We start from the raw sequence: 18,780 nt of genomic DNA on the forward strand, positions 1-18,780 counted from the left end.
CCGCGGCGAGCTGCTCTCAGCAGCCCCGATGCACGACCTGAACATAGCTACGAACGCTTTGAACCGGTGTTTGGGTGTAATACGCGAATACCTGTATACCTATATGTATGCGGGGTATGCGCTCGCAGGGATGTACAGGGTGCTCGCGAATAACCAAAAAGTCAAAAACGTGGGACGTCGTCTGCTCCGGAATGCTGACGAACTCGCGTCATTCTATTCAATTTAACTTCCGGTTTTCTCTTTTCTTCCGTCTCGCGAGGAAAATTTCTTCGTTTATCAATCGCGTGACTCACGCCTCGTACGATTTTCAGAAAAATTTTCCCAAGTTCCAGCCGTTTCCGGAGATCATGCACGGATAATTTGTCGATTCGATTTTCCCAAAAAAAAAAACTCGAAGATAAAAATCTACCCCCTGGTCAGGCCCACCCTGTATGTACTATGATCGCACATATGTGTGTATTTTATGTACGAGGAATGTGTGTGCGGTATATATGTGCGGGTAAATGTATATCCTCATCATCAACGTCGACGTCGTCGTCGTCCTCCCCGAGTTGTGGGAAGATGCGCACATTGCGTGAGATGTAATCTCCGGGAGCTTACGCATGCAGATCATCGACTCCTGCGTATATAGATTTACAATCCGTCTATCTATAACCACCGATGCGTTATCCCGGAATTCGTGTGTGTATATAATACACCTCGCATACAATTTACGCATTAAATACACCAATTGAATAAATCATCGCGTATTACCCTTAACGCGCTCTATTTCCTTTGATTTCGATTGAAACGAAATTTTCGTCGCTTCGCGTCGCACACCCGCAACGAATACACTGCAGGGCGTTCGAATTCCCGGTAGACCAGAGGAGGGTGTAACCCACAAAAAATGACGAAGCGAGTATTCCATTTCGAATCGAAAATATTGAGGTATTTTTCATCTCGTTCGCAAACGAGACGACACATTTTTTCGAAAATCAGATTCTCCATTATTTTTCGTTCGTAATTCACGCGACGCGTCACTAAATACCCGCGGTACGGAGAGATGTACGCGGCGTACATATGTGTAACGTACACGGTGTACGCGTCGAATTTTCTCCCTAATATCTTCCCTGTATTCTCTCTCATCGTCTCTATCTCTCTCTCTCTCATCGTCTCTATCTCTCTCTCTCTCTCACTCTCTACGCGTTGCACGCAGCAATTACACCTGAGTAATAGCTTTTGGTTACACTGTTACAGATAGATAGATAGGGTCCGCGGGCGTTGACAAGTGGAAACCATCTCTCCCAACTCCCCGTGGCAGGAGCATCGGTTTCCATGGGATGGAAACAGCGGCAACCTCAAACACTCCCCCCCCCACCCCGTCCCACCCCCCGTTTAATACATCCGTAGAACTGTCCGTTTTCATGGTGTGACAATTGCAGACGAGAGGTGGAACAACCACCTCCGAATACAACTACCCTTACACCCCTACTTCTTTCAATCCATCGCGATTTACACAGAATTTATGGAAACGCTGATTGAGATTTCTTTTCTCAATTTTCTTTTTTTTTTTATGCACCTTTTTTTTCAGATAAATAGGTTCTCACACAGCGGTGCGTCTCGACAATTTCGTGGATTACGGCCCTTCTGAATCTCGTACGTCGACGTACGCGGCGCAGAGCTTCCCCAACGACGTATCCGTAGCTGAAAAAAATGAACCGTCATTAGGAGATGAAATTTAGTGGTCTAGTATTTTAATTCAAATTCCTTTCATTTGTTGTTTTTTTTTTTTTTTGGCTTCATCATCGGCCACAAAGTGGAAGATTCATACCGTACCACACTGACCATATACCATTTGTCGTAGAGCATTAGATAAATATATATATATATATATATATATATATATATATATACATAACACATTTCATGTAAAACATAGAGTGCGTATGTCATAGGAACGCAGCTGTTGAATTGTCCAGATAGACGGAACAGCAATGGTTAATATTTATCGTATCTTCAACCGTCGTTTTTGGTCACTTCTTATACACCGTGGACATATTTAACGAAAATTATGGTGGCTCGTAAATCGTTCGATACGTCCGCGCGCGTTGAACAATGTGTAATACCGATAATAATACGAACGGGGATAATAATCGTCCAATAAATTGATGTGGATATAGTTTTGAGTTTCGCGGACCTTCTTTCTGACCCATCATCCCCTCGCAGTGACTGAGTTTTTCAATGGGGGCAGGCAGGGGTAGGCAGGCGGGCAGGCAGGCAGGCAGGCAGACCGGCGGGGTGCCAGGGATCGAGCGATGTCATCGGGTTTCCTGCTCCTCCGCTCTTCGCAACGTCAACGTTCGGTGCAACGCGCAAGGAGATCGACGGTGTCCCGTGGGATTCTTATATGCTAATCATATTACCGGATTCAAAAAGGGGGAGATGTAGGAATTTTTGTTTATGTATTTACATGCGTATATAGATGTGTATACGTACAATGCTCCCCATATTCTTTCGTCACTGTGCGGTATACATACCGCGCGTATACATATGTGAGAAAGGATTTTTATCTAGCTCATAGGTACACGGTATATCCTAGAAACGCATTTCAAACTCTTACGAAATGGGGACAATCTCCTACCACCCCGATGATGCGAACAAAAGAATTCAAGAAAATATACGCCCTGAATATACCTTACATTCGTGGATGTCCACGATATTCCCCTTACTTCACACTGTACTTTTATTTATTTATTTATTTTTTTATTTTGTACGTACATCTTTTTTTCCCGTTTACTGAACGAATCGATCCCGACGTTGGAAGTTTTTTTTTTGAAAAAAAAAAAAGAAGAAGAAGGATGCAAAATTTTTCTTCACTCTTCTCACCTTTTTTTTTTTTGGGAAACGAAGACATTCTTTTTTTTCTTCTTCTTTTTTCATCGAAAAGCCGGCGCGTTTTATACGTAGCGATTATCGGTTAACTTTGAAGCTATACGCGTGGCGGAGTCAAAACTTCTATCGTTTGTAGGGAGGATATAAACGTTAAGTTTGTGGTATGGGAACGCGATCATCCGGCTGTACGTGTACACACAGTTTCTATGAGGTAAGAATAGCTGAAAAACGTATGCAAAGCGTTCGTTCAACGATCATCGTAGCTGCATTACGCCAGCGCGCGTCTTTACGATCGAAAACTTAGTTTGCATATCAATGCCCGCGTAATATTGCGAGATGATAGTATTATATGGGAAAAAAAAAAAAAGAAGCCGAGGGTGTGAGGGGTTTAGACCGAAAAAAAAAAAAAAAAATGGGACACGATTATTTCGTTTCGGTATTTTTCGATTTTTGGCGAAGGAAATGAAGAGAAGAGAAAAGAGAAAAAAAAACAAAAAAACTGGCGATCTCGATCGGGTGATTGAGTTATGAATAATCCGATCGGGATACAGTTTTCTCGGCGTAATGTAGAGCGGGAATAGCGGGTAGGGGGTGGACGGAGGAGGGATGAGAAAATTAGGGAGATCCTTAGGAGAGTATATTTATTGAATAAAAGTCCCTCGATATACGTATGTATAAATATCGTAAGATTAATCGAAGCATAATGTACTCGTTAGGGATGATAAAGTACCTTTTGCCTCGAAACTTGACTTGCGAAGGATGCTGCCGCCGCTGCATTAGAACCGAACGTGATTCCGTACCAGCTACCGAATTACCAGATATACGCCCAGTCATCATCCATCAATATTATTTCTAACCCAACCCTCGGAACCCGCTCATTCCTATGATATCCCATACACGCTCGATTATTTTTTTTCCTTACCGAACGTCACGTTAGAATTTCATACATCGCGCGTATGCGTTACACACCGACGCGACGTTTTCCGCCAAATAATATTAACGCCAAGATGGCCGCTGAATGATTAGGAGAAAATACAAAAAAAAAGAAAATACACAGCCTCGATCGATCCGGGATATAGGAACGCGAGATTTTCTCCTTCGGATGAACAAATTACACACGGCCAATGAATTTTCAATTTGTGGTCCGGCTTTTTTTTTTTTTTTTTCTGTTTTTTTGGTGCAAACATACACGTGTTTCCCCGCGGTAATGTAATGTGACCGTCCCTACGCGAGGGAAAAGAGAAGAGAGAAGAGAGAAAAAGAAAAAAAAAAAAGAGGAAAAATTGGAATCACTCCAGCGCGGTCAGTCAGTCATTGAATGTATATCCCGGATTGCGTGACGTGCATCGAGGCGGTGGCATATTGACCATTTGACCATTAATTCCAATCACACACGTCGCTTGTTTTTAATTACCAATAAAAATTCACGAGTCATGCCTGATGAGGGAAAAATTAGGGATCACTGCCGCTGACGGAGGACGGCAGGGAGGAATAGGACGAAGAGAAGAGGTGGAGAAGAAGGAATAAAAAGGAGAAAAAAATTGATTGCTCTCAACGCTCCGTACGTGTACATTGTACACGTACACGTACACGAGCCAACCATCGATACATTCGCGTTTCGTACACACGCGTGGGATGTGTGTGTGTGTGTGTGTGTGTGTGTGCACACACGATGAAAATAATATCTCGCCATTTCCGATCCTTTTTTCCTTTCGTGCCTATAACACCGTGCCTGATGGCCTGCGGAGTGCGAATCCCGTCCAAGAGAAATATTTGCGAAATTACGCGAAGGACGTATAGCACTTCCAACAACGTTGTTTCTCTCTATTTTTTTTCTCTCTTCGCTTTTTTCCCCGCTCTCATTCTATCCGCTTATTTTGCCGAACTCGCGAAACGGGATACACGAATATACACATGTACACGTATATTATACACACAGACGCACGTGGTACCAGAGATTGAAGTAGATCACGGAAATGGTGAGATTGAAAAAACGTGTCAGTGACAATTTCTCGTTCACACTTCATTCCTGAATTTCCTTTTTTACCCTCATTTTTTTTTTTCTTTTTTTCTCCACGTTGTTTTCAAACCCTCATTGACGCAGGAAAAGTGCGCGCACTGCAGTGTGCATCGGTGTTGCACATACGAAGCGACATGCACGGAAAAATCGGGGGTAAATTAAAAAGAATCATGCGGCGAAATTTTTTTTTTTTTTTCGTCCATCGAACCGCGCATACGTATACATGTAACAACTGGAGTTTTTACGTCACGTGAACCCTGAATTATTTTAAAAAGGTTTTGAGTATAACAAGCGGATGAGCGGGTTGGTCGGGATGAAGATATACAGGGAGAAAAACGCGAATCAGTGAATCCTCAGTAGCGCGGTTTCCTTTTTTTTCTGAAGGGGGGGGGGGGGGGGGGGGGGGAAATCGGGGCGAATGATCGTGCAGACGGTGGTCCTAACGGCGATTCCGTTTCCCGCCGCCGCCGCCGCCGCCGCCATCTAATCCGTCGAGTTTCGTTCGTCCCTATGTATTTATAACGTGAGCGCGCGCGTATGTCGCACCAAGCCCAAGGACGTATTTGTATCGTTGTATGTGCGTGTAAGGGGTATATCGCGATCCACGGATCATCAACGTTGACGACCCCGACGTCCGTTGCCGCCGTTGCTTTTACATTTCGCCTTTTCCACACCCGCACGGAAAAATCACCCCTCGACACCCCTATGCGTATATTTACTACGTTATGCTTTCGGTAGCTGGTGTACACATATACCTTATATAATACAAGAGCTCCTGGCACCCTTCGCTCATTCCGAGTGATGTTTACGACTCTTTCTTTCTTCTTATTTTTCCTCTTCCCTTTATTCTTTTTCTTTCCTTCCTCTCTTCCTCTCCTAGTCGGTGCGCGCGGTCTAGAATGCAGAAATGTCCCGGCGACCTGCGACCACCCTTACGCGTAGGAGGTTCCGATTCCGTATAGCCCTCTTGTACGTACATATAACACTATGCCCCGAAACTGACGTCATCGCCTAATTTCACTTCACGCCTAGTTGACGGCGGTACCAACGAACCGTTTTATTATCTCCGTAACGTCTATGTGCCGATCCAGTCGCATCACCTATATGTATATATATATACGTTATTACGCACATAGTTTTACGAATGGGGTATATACTATACGGTGAAGTTAAATTTCAACAACGGGAACGTTTCACGTTTTTTTATTTTTTTTTTCTTTTTTCTTTTTTCACACGCATGCCCTCCCGTTCAATTTTCTATGAGCGTGTGCGTTTACGTCGCCCCGTCGTGCGACAGCTAATTAAAATCTTTATGGTTAATTGGCATTTGCGATATTATATAATACAACGGACGTATTGTACAGCTGAGACGATCCGTACGCATTGTATGTACATGTAATAATTTCTCTGTATTACAAACGTAAAACACGATGCGGGTAATGATTTTTTTTTTTTTTTTTTCTACGTTGTCTTTTCTCTTCTCGTTCTTTTCCTTTTTTTTTTTTTTTCTTGTTTTTTTTTTTCATATTTCAATTAAACGCGTCGCGTTTATTACGTACGGGAAATGTGGAGTATATAGGCGCGTATTTATACTGCAGGTGGTCGTACGGCGTGGCGTTAGAAACCACGTGGAAGATATAATATTATACACACGCGTGCGGTGTAGGTATAACGTGAGCGCAGGTATACTTGTATGTACGTACGTTTGTGCGCGGTATATCAATAGGGGCGGCGGGGGGGGGGGGGGGGGGGGGGGGGGGGGCGCCATATGTTTGTTGGGTGAATCATGAAAAAAAAAACGAAAGAAAAATTAACATTTAAGTAACAAGCGCGCTCTCCGCTCCTATCTCCACCCCCTTCGATCCTTTTTACTCTCTAACTACCCTTTATTAACATATTTAGACCGATTACGCGATACACAACAACTGCTCCGCCGCGCGTAGTTGTTCTTTTCTTTTCTTTTCTCTTTTTTTTCTCTTTTTTTTTTCTTTTAATGTAAAAACGATAATAATTGGAGTACATGTGAATTAATTAAATTGCTTCTATACACACGTTGAATGTAACTGCACATACGCTGCAATTCAACGTTTATTTTTATGTACGTACGTACGTACGTACGCGTATACGCGTATACACATACATATGTATACCTATACCGCAATTTTCACACCCGATTTAAATACCTACACTTTGCTTTGAGTCTCGTGCATACCGTGCGTTGCATATGGTCCTCCTCGTCGTCCTGCATTCGTTGCAGTAATTGAGGGGGGTCGATCGGGATCGTTGGTTGAAAAAGAGTGCGCGTGCACAGAAGATGGAATGAGAAGAGAAATAAAATAAAATTCAAATTAAATACAGTACCGTTTAATTAGCCACCCACTGGTATCGGCACGTATGTCCGGCTCCTGTGGCCCTGCGTGTACACAGATACCGACCGTGCGTACGGAATATTTGCCCTCGGGATGGTCGGTGCAATGACGGAAACCACAAGAGTTAATATTAGTGCAGGTCTTGTGTAGATATACGACGAATGCGTACACGTAAAACATATATATCCTATGCGTTTATTTGAGAAGTATGAGTTTAACGTGTACGTACACGTGTATCGCTGCAGATTGGAAAAAAAATTCGTCACCTTAAGGGTGGAATTTTTGGAATCCACTTCATTCCTTCGTTATTGAAACGGTGGCGTTTCTATACACGGTTATAATTCGATGAAGAATCAGGGTACTTCTTCATCTACCCCCTGCTTTCGTTGAATCTGAATTTAAATTTTCTAGAAAATCATTAACGGTGCATGGTGATTAATTCTTCATATAAATCGTTCGTTAAAAAATCTCTGGACGGACTCAGAGTTTTCGTCTGAAACCGGACGAATTGGGAATTCGACGTCGAATAGTTGTCAGCCTAATATAAATTCAGGGTGTGAATTTGTATGCATCTATCTAATAGATGATATTCCTGCTATGTTAAATGGGAATGGCGTACACCTCTGATAGAGTTGTAATATAATTATCGCTTATACAGCCTATATAACTGTATAGTTTAGCTTGCACCGGTGCCGATGCATAGAAGGGCGCATGTTGTCGGTTGGCGTTGGCGTCGGCGTCGGCGTCGGCGTCGCGTGCTGTGGAATAGGTGGTGGTGCAGGGGGTACGCGAATAATTAGAGACCCTGCAGGCAGCGGCAGAAGCAGCGGCACCGGCAGTAGCGGTACCGCAATGCACTGCGTTTCAGTTGCGTATATGTTAGCCTCGTTTTCACCCCTGGAGGGGCGGGGGGGAGGGGGGGGGGGAGGTATAAAGGTAATGTCATGCAAATATACCTCGTGACTCGGTCCACCAGGAATAGAGTGCATTAATCCACTAATGCACACCGGCGCCTCGAAATTAGATTCGAACAGATTTTACCCGAAATCCAATAGGCGCGAAACGATGCCCGCATTTCCATCACAGCGCTTCAAAATTCTCCACCGGCAATTCGTTCCCATTGGTACAGATTTGTCTGGAAAAAAATATGTGTACACTCGTGCTTGGATCTATATAATAATAACCATAATAATCGCAATAATTTCAGCAGGTAATACATGATCCGCTGCGCGCGATTATGCATTCGCAAACATTGTAGAGCATCTACGGTAAGAGCTATACGTACAGGTATATATTATAATATGACGGCCTTTTGTTTTCGAGTATCGGATTTCGGATTATTACTTTATACATTCGCAATAATGCTCGTTGAAAAATTTAACGAGGAAAAAAAGAGGAGATGAAAAGTTTTCTAATTTTTTCTGGATCAGGGCGTATCGCATCCCTTGTTTGAACGTATAGATGTTAATGGATATTGCACGGAGAGTCGATGTGTTTGGGAATGCGAAATTAATCGAACGCACAGTAGAAAATAAGGGATTGCAAATTTACGGACCTGCACTGTTTAAAATTTTGCTAGATTTTCATTGTGCGATGGTGGTGTAATGGTCAGCATAGTTGCCTTCCAAGCAGTTGATCCGGGTTCGATTCCCGGCCATCGCACGTTATTTTTTTGTTCATAACAGTAAAAACTTGTTAACAAGGATAGTAATTAGTTTTCAGAACGAATTGGTTCGAATTAGTCAAAATTTCCATAATTAATTGCTTCAAAATTGTGAAAGCCGCTGCCTTGTGATTTTGGCGATTCAAGAACCGCGTTTTTTTGGTTCGGTTGAATCGTTAATAAATGCAAGAGAAAAAATAAAAAAAAAAGAAGAAATTAGTGGATAAAAATATTTTTGACAATAATAACGATTACATCATGATAGATTCAAAAAAAGTTGAGGATTAGGATTCCTTTTTTTTAAACTGCACTCGCTGAAAGTATGAACATTTAGAGAAATGTGGATTGTGTCTCCATCAGCAGGCAATACATGGAAGCTTTGAAAGTGCATCGGGGTTGCCTTTGTTTGCTTGTTAAAAAGGAAGTTAACTAGGAAGGGATCAGTGACTGGCCGACCATTGACGACGTCGGACTGTTGGATGGGGTGTTTAATTTGTTGCGTTTTATTGTAAATCGCGTCGTGGTAAAAAAAAATTTGAAACGATGAGTTTCTTTTCGCCTGTACGATTTTTACTGCCACGTAGACTTAACGCATAGCGAATTTATAGCCGAAATTTAGTTTTAAGTTGGAGAAGTTCGAAGAACTGGAATAAGTGCGGGAATAAGACCGAGAGAAGCTGAAGTACGGCATTAATACTAGGTGAGTTGGTTAAATCAGTTTTTATACTCTGATAATCAAAACTATTATCAAATTTTCTCCCTTCGATATTCTTTTCGGTAATGTTCGTCCAACTTATGATTGAAGAAAGTGGAGTATGCATGCGTCGTGTTTTCAAACAATCTTCACTGCGTTTTCTCTGATTTTTCTTGTTTCCTTTTCGCACCGATTCGTTTCCACATCTGTCTATTTCCCCTTCAAGTAAATACGCGATTCTTGCAGCACTTGTCAACGCTTTGGTAGCACGTTGCGCTTGCGTTACATGTGTTCTTATCGGTCAGTCAATTAGCGTCATATTTGTAACCCTGACAAAGGTTGTACGTTTAAAGCGAACACCTGAATCACCCATAAAATTACTTTGATTGTGATTGGTCGAATAATGATTACTTTCTGGTGAAATCGCAACAGGTTTCATTTAATAAGTTTTCAATATACGAAATAATCAGCGACAGTTCGAAATAATTCATTCTTACAGAGTTTGACGCTGAGCTCATACCGAACAATAACAACTAGGCTTGAATAATGCAATGAATGAATCTTGAACAAAAAAGGGTCCTGAGTAGATATGATCAAAACCCAAACCTTGTTTGATATTTATGTTTTTCTTATTTCCTGGTTCATTAATTTTCAGAAACATAGAATCGGACGATAAGCTATTAGCAATGGAGCGGAGGCACGAAAAAATCCTATCTAAGATGCAGTACAGAATAGTACACGATGTAGATGTCACTAACGTAATAGACTCTCTAATCTCTCATAGGATTATCAATGATGACGCTTATGAAAAAATTACTAAATGTGCCAGCCGAGAGGAGAGAACTCGGATGCTCCTCATCTTCCTAAGACAGTAATTAACTTCAATCTTTTTGTACTGCGTTTGAAGAAATTCATTCAATGGTAATTTCATATTTATCATTCTTCAGAGGTGGTCCCAATGCTTATTCGACGTTCAAAGAAGCTCTTAGGAGAAACTACGACTGGATAATAGAAGAAATGGAGGCATTAGAGGAATCCGAGGACAGCATAGATTTGCCTGACACAGCTGTGGGTCAAAATATCCCGCACCCTCATTTACCAGCTACTCCACCATTAAATGTTCCAAGAACACAAAAGGTTTGTTCAGGCTAATGTCAAACACCATGGATAAATCATACCCATTAATTAACTTTTTAAATACCAACAATAAGTATTTGATTTTGTAATGCAAACGTGGATGTAATAAGATTTGATAAAGTGGTGTTGTTTGATCGGCGACCTGGGTGTTACTTTTCTTGGAGTGTCTTTTGCCAGTCAATAACTCTAATTCAGAAATTTCTATATGTATATATTCTCCTAGTACTTGGTATAATTCATTATTTGCCTAATATCGGTTCTATTTATCCATTCCTTGCTCTCGATTCCTGCGTTCGTTTGTGAACTATCGGTGAGTCTCATCCTTAAGATTTATACTTAGGAATACAAATCTTCCCCCAAACATTTAGCTAATAATTATCCAAAATTAAGATGAATTTTTTACTGGAGGACATCTATTGCGTAATTTCCAGATGGAGCAGCTTCGCAAGGGATTAGAGGAGCTAAAACCAGGCGACTATTTCGCTCTCCATGGATTACAAGGTTTTGGGAAATCATCTTTAGCTAGTGCAGCCTTGAAGGATGAAAATTTTGTTGAAAATTTCTTTCAGGTAGATCTAATTACTGTAGAAGAAACCTCAATGAAACTTCAAAACTTGAAGCCTATATCATTTACAGAACGAAATCTACTGGATTAAATTCGGGCAGCAACAGTCGCTTGCTGAGAATATTCTTGTGCAGTTGAATATGCTTTTCCATCGTGTTCGAGATCTTGATCATCTGGCAGAACCCACCACCGAAGATGCTTTGAAGTATTCCTTAAAACGTCACTTTTCTCAACACAAAAATGCTCTCCTCATTCTTGACGATGTCAACAGACGTGAAATAATTGATGCTTTCGATTTTGGCTGCAAAACTCTGGTGCTCACAACAGATATTGGCATTCTAAAAGAAAGAAGAGTCAGCGTAATTGAAGTAGGTTCACTAAAAATACTTTAATTTATATTATATCAATCAAATCGATTTCATGTAAAAATTCATTCAACGATTCATCAACTTCCACAGATGAATGACGGGTTCACAGCTGAAGAATCACTGACATTGTTTGCCAGAGCATTAGGTGTCTCAGTTGCAGACTTGCCTCCGCAAGCACGTCAGATACACTTGGAGTGCAGGGGAATGCCTTTAATGGTCGGTATGTTTTCGTCCCAATTCGAGGAAGTTAAGGAGAGTCTTACTCAAGGAAAAGGCAGAACTGCTAATTGGGCCTACTACGTTAATGCTTTGCGGAAGAAGAAGTCTTTGTAAGTTTGATGATTATGTATGCTAAAGATTTTGATATCAAGAAATATTTATCTCTTGGTCTTATGTTTGCCGCAGTGTAGTACAGGAAAGCCTCACAAAACTTTACGCAATTTTTGATATGTGCATCGACCAACTGAAACCAGAAGACCGGCGACGTTACAACTCCCTCGCAATTTTTCCTGAAGACGTGAATATCACGACCAAAACACTGTCCATATTTTGGGCTTGTGACCCTGCAGAGGTTAATCTAGAGATGGTGAAGTTTTTGAAGAAATCTTTAGTAGTTAGACAGTGGCATCCGCGATACGAGACGTTCATATACGGGGTCCATGACTTGGTCCTGTCTCACCTACGGAGCAAACTGAGCGCTCAAGATCTTGCGGACCTGCATAGATTGTATGTAGAGAAAAATTTCACAATATGTCATGGGGACTATTCTAAACTACCGGTAGATAATTATATCCACTCGTACATTGGATACCACATGGAAAAAGCAGGAATGAATGATGAGTTTGCTGAACTTTATTTAGACTTTGCTTTTATTGAAGCAAAAATCTTCTATATTGGACCCGGCGATCTGTTGATAGATTTGAAGAAATATAGGAATAACATCACCGGAGGTTCTCTTGAACTCTTGGCCAGAGTTGAAGATCTCGAGAAATTCCTCATCCAGCAAGCTCCGACGTTGGCTGAGTATCGGCGAAGAAAGTGCCTGGATCTTGTTCAAGTTGCTCTTAAGCATCCGTACCCCGGTTTTATAAGAGACACTGCCGAGCGACTGGCACTGATGAGACCGGAGAAGCTATACTTTAACCACAAGCACAATACGCAGTGCTCGAATTCTTTCAGTGAAGAATTGCACATGCAAGTGAGATGTGTAGCATTTACGCGTGAATCGCAAGAAATTTTAGTTGGAAATGACGAGGGAAAGGTCATTCTATGGAATTGTAATAGTCGTCACCATATTGCATTTTACGGAAATGATACTGAAAAGGCTATCAGAAAGATAACTGTTTCCAATGATGGAAAATATTTCGTGTCTATCAGCGAAGATGGGAAGGCAAAGCTGTTCGACTTCGACGAACATCTCGACAAATTGCAGGGGAGCTACATGAAAACCTTAAATCCCAGGGCAAAACAGCCTGATTGGAGAACTATGTATCACTCGAAAAGCAATCAGGACGATAGCCGACTTACATTTTCGATTGAGAATGACAAAATTATAGACGTTGCCATTTCAGTCGACAGTAAAATAATCGCTGTGTGTACTGATAACGGATCCATCGCGGTATGGGACAGCATTGGAACAACTATGGTCAACCCATCCTGCATCGCGAATGGAAATGCCCTGAGCAGTATTGCATTTACGGCATTCAATAAGTCGCTCCATACAATAAATGCAGAAACAGGAGCGTTGGTGATATCAAATGCGGCTGATGGCAGATACCAGACGCAATTTAGATTACATTCAGATAAAGTAAAAACATTATCCTTGATGTCTGTACCGCGTTATAGCAACTTGTTGATCGTGCTATTGGAAACCAAATTAATACGAGTTAGCTGGGACTTGAATGGAATAGTCTTTAGTTGGCCCAAAACCGAACCGTTTGCTTTACTGGAAGACCGAACAATTGTATATACCTGTGCCACCGTCACCAGAGATGGAGAATATGTTGTGACAGCGGACACTGGAGGGTCTGTGAACGTGTACAAGTTACACGAGAGCGATGAGATTATTAAAACCTATAAAAGTTTAGTGACGAGTTTGGATACTTACTGGCTCGAATATGAGGGCTGTCACATAATTTGCGGTGGAAATCGCGATACATTGGTTCCGATGGTTCACCGATGGAAGTTCGACCCAAGCGAAAAGCCCGTGGTCCAAAGGCTGGCACTTTTTGACGCCTCCGTTAATCAAGGAGGTCGAAATGTGATAGCGGTTGCAACGTCAAACGACACTGTGCAGATAATTCAGAACGAAGAAATAATTGCGGAGACTCCTCCGGTCGATGGAAAAATAACTGGTCTTTCAATTTTTGACAATGCTAACGTTATCGCCTATGCCGCTAACAATGGAGCCGTCTGGCTTTTCGACATCAAACACAATTCTACTGAAGAGATTATGACACTGCCAACGCCAGTCAAATTCATGACTGTATTAACAATCGACAAGGAACATGTGATAGTGTGCGGAGAAAGAACTGAAGATTTGAGGGTGAGAATTTTGCTCTGCCAGATTTTATCTGTCACGGTGTTAGTACAAACCTAATTCTGTGTTTTTTTCTATTTCTAGATAAAATGGTTGAACGAGGAAGGTTCTCACTTAGTGGAAAACGCCGGTGCTGTGATATTTTGCGAATTGCTCAAAAATATTCAACGCGTTCTGACCGTGTCAGAAAAAGTGATAAAACTATGGGACCCCAAAACATGGAAACTGCAATCGAAGGAAGAGTCAAAGATGGGATCAAAGATAAGCTGCTGTTGTCTGAGCTCAAATGAAAATTATTTCGCGGTAGCAAACGCTGACGGGAATTTAAACATTTTGAAAATACTTCAACACAATACCACTCGTGTCTCAAGCTGCAAACTACTTTTCGACCAGAAATTCAATGAGGGCATAACAGCATGCAGCTTCTCGCACGATGAACTGCTGCTTGCTGTCGGATTGACCAGTGGTGAAATAAATGTAAATGTTCTCCTTACCTTTTTTTCTGTTCCTTTATTCTTCAAAGACTGATCCTTCTTCTCATCTTTGATTTCAGATAATCAACATCCAAACACCATCGGATATTATAACGCTGAAGTTGCATCGTCGAGCAGTAAGGCGCCTGTATTGGGGACCTGTGGACATCGACGAGTACATTTTACTCTCTTTGACAAACGAGCTAGCCTGGTGGAACGTTTCATCGTTGGCTAATCGCATACCAAAAACGAATCACGCTCCAGAGATCAGACACAGCATGGGTGAGTTACCAATAAGTTCCAACAGAGGTGCCGCTGTTCCAACTATCTCCCCAGATTGGGGGATGAGAATGAGAACTAGCAAAAGTTTAGACCTTGCCAGTATGCAGCGTATTGTTCCGATAGTTCCTTTAGCTGACGATGTATTCGAAATTGAAGAAAAAAAAGATTCCTCGAGTGAGGCTTTGAATGATAAAAAGAAAGGTGTTTCTAACAGCAACGATAAAAAAGAGGCATTTTTGTGGAAGAATAAAAAACCGAAGTATCCAGAAATTCCGGGTTTACTCGGGGTGATAAAACTTGACGGTAACATCGCTAATAAAGTCCAAATTTCGAAGGACTTTACTAATTTTATTACAATTGACGGAGAAGGGTCCATTTATGATATGACCGTTCTTGAGTCGAGCAATAATATCAGAAATAGTGGTACACAGAACGGTAACGGGAATCATAGCACCTAGCATTCAATCAGAACCGCAAAGCATGCGCATTCAAATAAGATGACAAATTTTACATGGTCGAGTTTTGCGAGCGGTCTAAGTCTGCACTTGTTGAGGTTCACGTTACTCGGTTTCAGATCCGGAAGATTATATTGAGTAAAATTATCTACAGTTAGTTAAAACATTGAATCAACGTTTGAAAACTTTTGCATTTACCATAGTAATTAGTAACAGAAAACCATTTCTCATTGTCAGAGTTACAAATACTGCCAACACATTGTTTTTTCGCCTCATAGTTTTAATTATTTCTACAATAATCATCTGATCCATGAATTATCATTAATTTCTGTAAGGTACTTCAACGTTTTACCTCTTAATATGCATTTATTTTCAGATAGAATTCAAATATTTTAAAGATTGAATTGAATAATACAGCATACATAATAATGATCAATTAGAAACAGCGACTGAACTAAATATTTGTGCCCTATCTTAGCGAATAGAAATTTTGATTTTTTGATAAATATTTACATTTTTCTATTCTTTTACTTTTTATATAACTGTCTTTAATGACATACATACCTTATTGTGATACATAAATAAATGTAAATGTACTGAACGGTGCAGTATAGATTTTGCAGTAATAGAGTAGAGAAAGAAAGAAAGTCTTCTTCCATCAGATGCGAACTTTGCTTACGTATATGTATATCATAAAATTACGAAGCATCCCATACTCGTGAAAAAAGAAACACGAGACCCCCTTGATTTTATTATTTTTTTTTGTTTTATTCTCTTCAAGTTGGAAAAAAAATCCACAACGAATGTTGATACTCGCTGATAACTTGCTTGCTGTTATTTGCTCAATTTTAACTAATGATCAACATCTAGTGTTGAGGTATTCGTAATAGCCATAAATTGCAAAAGAATTAAAAAAATTAATCCTTATTAAGGTCTGAATCCCGGTCGGCGACGTTTTAAATGTTTTTATTTCTCTTTTAAATAAAAATAAAATATTATCAACAAACTTAAAAAAAATCCATGTTATATGAATAGTAAGACATAGTGATTGTCATTGTATATTTTTACAAACTTTTGAAAAAAAAAGAACGTTATTATCTATGGATAATAATATATCGATAAAATGAAGATTTTTTTTTTATAGGTACATAGTATTTACGAAAAAAAGAGAGAATTACTTTTTAAAGAATTGCGATGGTATGTTTACTCCATATTGGTTTTTATCGGAATCTTTTAATTATCGATCATCGTGCTCGACATATTTTTACCTTCGAATGTGAATGAAATGAGCAATCGTATTCAGATAATTAATTTTCTTATATTTATAAATAATTATTTACACCTATGACGCCTGTATCTATATGGGTATGTGTAATATAATTTACATTGCAATTAACCATCATCGTTGTTATAGTAGTAATAATATAGTATTATTAGTAGAATTGTTAATTGGTCATCGGCGCTGTTTTTTTTTTTATTTCTTTCTAACTTTTTTTTTAATATTGGTGCAATAATAATCATGGGATCGATCTATCCAATCGTTTCGATCAATGGTAATTCAGCCATGTTATGATAATCAAAGAATGTTGAAAGGTGATGGTAGAAATTGTAATTATAATGCAAGAAAGAGAAACAACAAACTAAATTATCCAATTACAATTCTCAGTAACTGTGTGAAGGAATGAATGAAATTGAATAAATAAAATGTTATATATTTATGTTAATTATATAATAAAGGTGGTGATGAAATTTGAGAAAATAAAAATAATCTGTAATTAATTACATTTGTTATATTTATTATAACGATAAGTATAGTAACATTTCAGGGAGGCTTGAAATATTCTCGTGTAATTATATATTGAACTAAAAATTATTCTGTATTAGATAAACCGAACAAAGATTGTTGTATAGAGGTGAGAAAATGTGTCGTGATTATTTTTTCACAACAGTCTCGAAGATTGAACCAACGTGAAATTATTATGTTATCAAAAAATTGTATTAATATTTAAATTTGCGTCGAAGATCGCTAACATGTATTTTTATATCTTTTTGATACACATAAATATATGTATACATAAATATTATTTGTATTATGTTGCGTTTGCAGAAATGTATAATTCAGATAATAAATATATGCTATTGATTTACGCATTAAATTAACTGAAAATTATCAATTTGCTTGAAATTCGGTATACGATTAACAGAGTATTTTGTCATTTCTTACCTCTGAGGCAGCGGTAATGGTACGGTCACAGCAGCGGAAACAGCGACGTCGGCGGCGACAACATCTCCGGACGAAAGAGGGAGAACGACTGAGGTATGACGGCCCTAGGTCAAGATTATTATTTGCTAATTGTAAGCTAGGTGAACCCGACCCCCCCTCCGCCGTTCATCAACAAAGCGAAGTACAGCTTCAAATCCAATAGTATAGAGTCCAATTTCACGTTAGCTCGCAGAGATAATGAACGGACCTTCTGATAGCTGATCCAAGAGATTACTTGTTGTTAGCTGTAACTATACTAGCCAAGAAATTAGAGGCTGAGAAAAATATATGAATTAATCTACGAATAAATCCCATTAAGATATCCTCGATATCCTGAGATAAAAATAGTTAAAAATAGCATATAATACCTGATTAGAGAAAAATTTGATTTTTTACCCAAAGTCGAAAAACATCCAAGGGGTACCCCTTAGGATTATTGAAATGTGGTTATTGAAATATCACATAGGTAGCAGGTGAAATGAGCTTATCATCATTTTTCTACGAATAATCCAATGAATGCAAAATATTATACATGTATATATATGTATATAGACTTTAACAAGGGAAATGATGAAATAAGAGTGTTACTCCCATATACATTCTATTATATCATTTATTTTATATAAACATTTGATACAGCTTTTTCATTTTGTTGTTTCTATTACGGATTTCTACGTTTTTTAATCATTTCATATCTTTTTTCCAATTCTTCTATTACCGGTAATCAGGAGTTGATTTTGAGTATGTAAATAGATATTTGATGAGATTCACGTTATATCATTCCGATTTACTTTCAACAATTCTCTATCATATGGAATAAAATAGTCCGGAAACAATGATAATCAGTATTATTTTTATTATTATCATCATTAATTCATTACAATTCTATCGTTACGCACGTAGAGGTCGAAGTAATGAACTGAAAATAACCGAGAGCGAATGATCATCCGTTTTACATTTTTTTTCACTTTTTCCTTTTTTTTTTTTTTGGCAGGATTTACATATACAGTAAATGAATCAACAATTTGAAGTATATAATATGTCCTTCGATATTGTTGACCGTAGAACAAGGTAATTATTG

The 18,780-nt window shown here is 39.4% G+C and overlaps 1 protein-coding gene, 1 long non-coding RNA gene and 1 other non-coding gene across 4 annotated transcripts; 2 read left to right on the forward strand and 1 right to left on the reverse strand.

Moving 5' to 3' along the window:
• Positions 1-8,850: 8,850 nt before the first annotated feature.
• Trnag-ucc lies at positions 8,851-8,922 on the forward strand. The gene has a single exon. It is a non-coding gene; the product is annotated as a tRNA-Gly (tRNA).
• A 429-nt stretch (positions 8,923-9,351) lies between these two features.
• On the forward strand, positions 9,352-17,579 carry LOC105691126 (apoptotic protease-activating factor 1-like). 2 transcript variants are annotated; one of them, XM_012409411.3, is made up of 9 exons: positions 9,352-9,623; positions 10,273-10,488; positions 10,565-10,754; positions 11,186-11,323; positions 11,391-11,687; positions 11,778-12,016; positions 12,093-14,232; positions 14,311-14,703; positions 14,780-17,579. In XM_012409411.3, exons 2-9 carry the CDS (start codon positions 10,304-10,306, stop codon positions 15,437-15,439), a joined length of 4,242 nt encoding a protein of 1,413 aa, XP_012264834.2. In that variant the 5' UTR covers positions 9,352-9,623; positions 10,273-10,303; the 3' UTR covers positions 15,440-17,579. The 2 variants fall into 2 exon arrangements, with proteins under 2 accessions (XP_012264834.2, XP_020710955.2); XM_020855296.2 differs by having other exon boundaries at positions 11,195-11,323.
• LOC125501624 lies at positions 11,518-18,031 on the reverse strand. Its single transcript, XR_007279220.1, has 4 exons — positions 17,661-18,031; positions 14,721-14,858; positions 13,795-13,975; positions 11,518-11,657 (listed from the first exon to the last, which is right to left on the reverse strand). It is a non-coding gene; the product is annotated as an uncharacterized LOC125501624 (long non-coding RNA).
• Between the last annotated feature and the right edge of the window lie 749 nt (positions 18,032-18,780).

The sequence above is a fragment of the Athalia rosae genome, chromosome 7 (assembly GCF_917208135.1).
Source record: "Athalia rosae chromosome 7, iyAthRosa1.1, whole genome shotgun sequence".
Lineage (NCBI taxonomy): Eukaryota > Metazoa > Arthropoda > Insecta > Hymenoptera > Athaliidae > Athalia > Athalia rosae.

Coding starts and splice junctions, on each gene's coding strand:
- LOC105691126 (XM_012409411.3), top strand. CDS start 10,304: ATGGAGCGGAGGCACGAAAAAATCCTATCTAAGATGCAGTACAGAATA. Junction 11,688..11,777: donor GAAGAGTCAGCGTAATTGAA/GTAGGTTCACTA, acceptor CAACTTCCACAG/ATGAATGACGGGTTCACAGC. Junction 14,704..14,779: donor TGACCAGTGGTGAAATAAAT/GTAAATGTTCTC, acceptor CTTTGATTTCAG/ATAATCAACATCCAAACACC.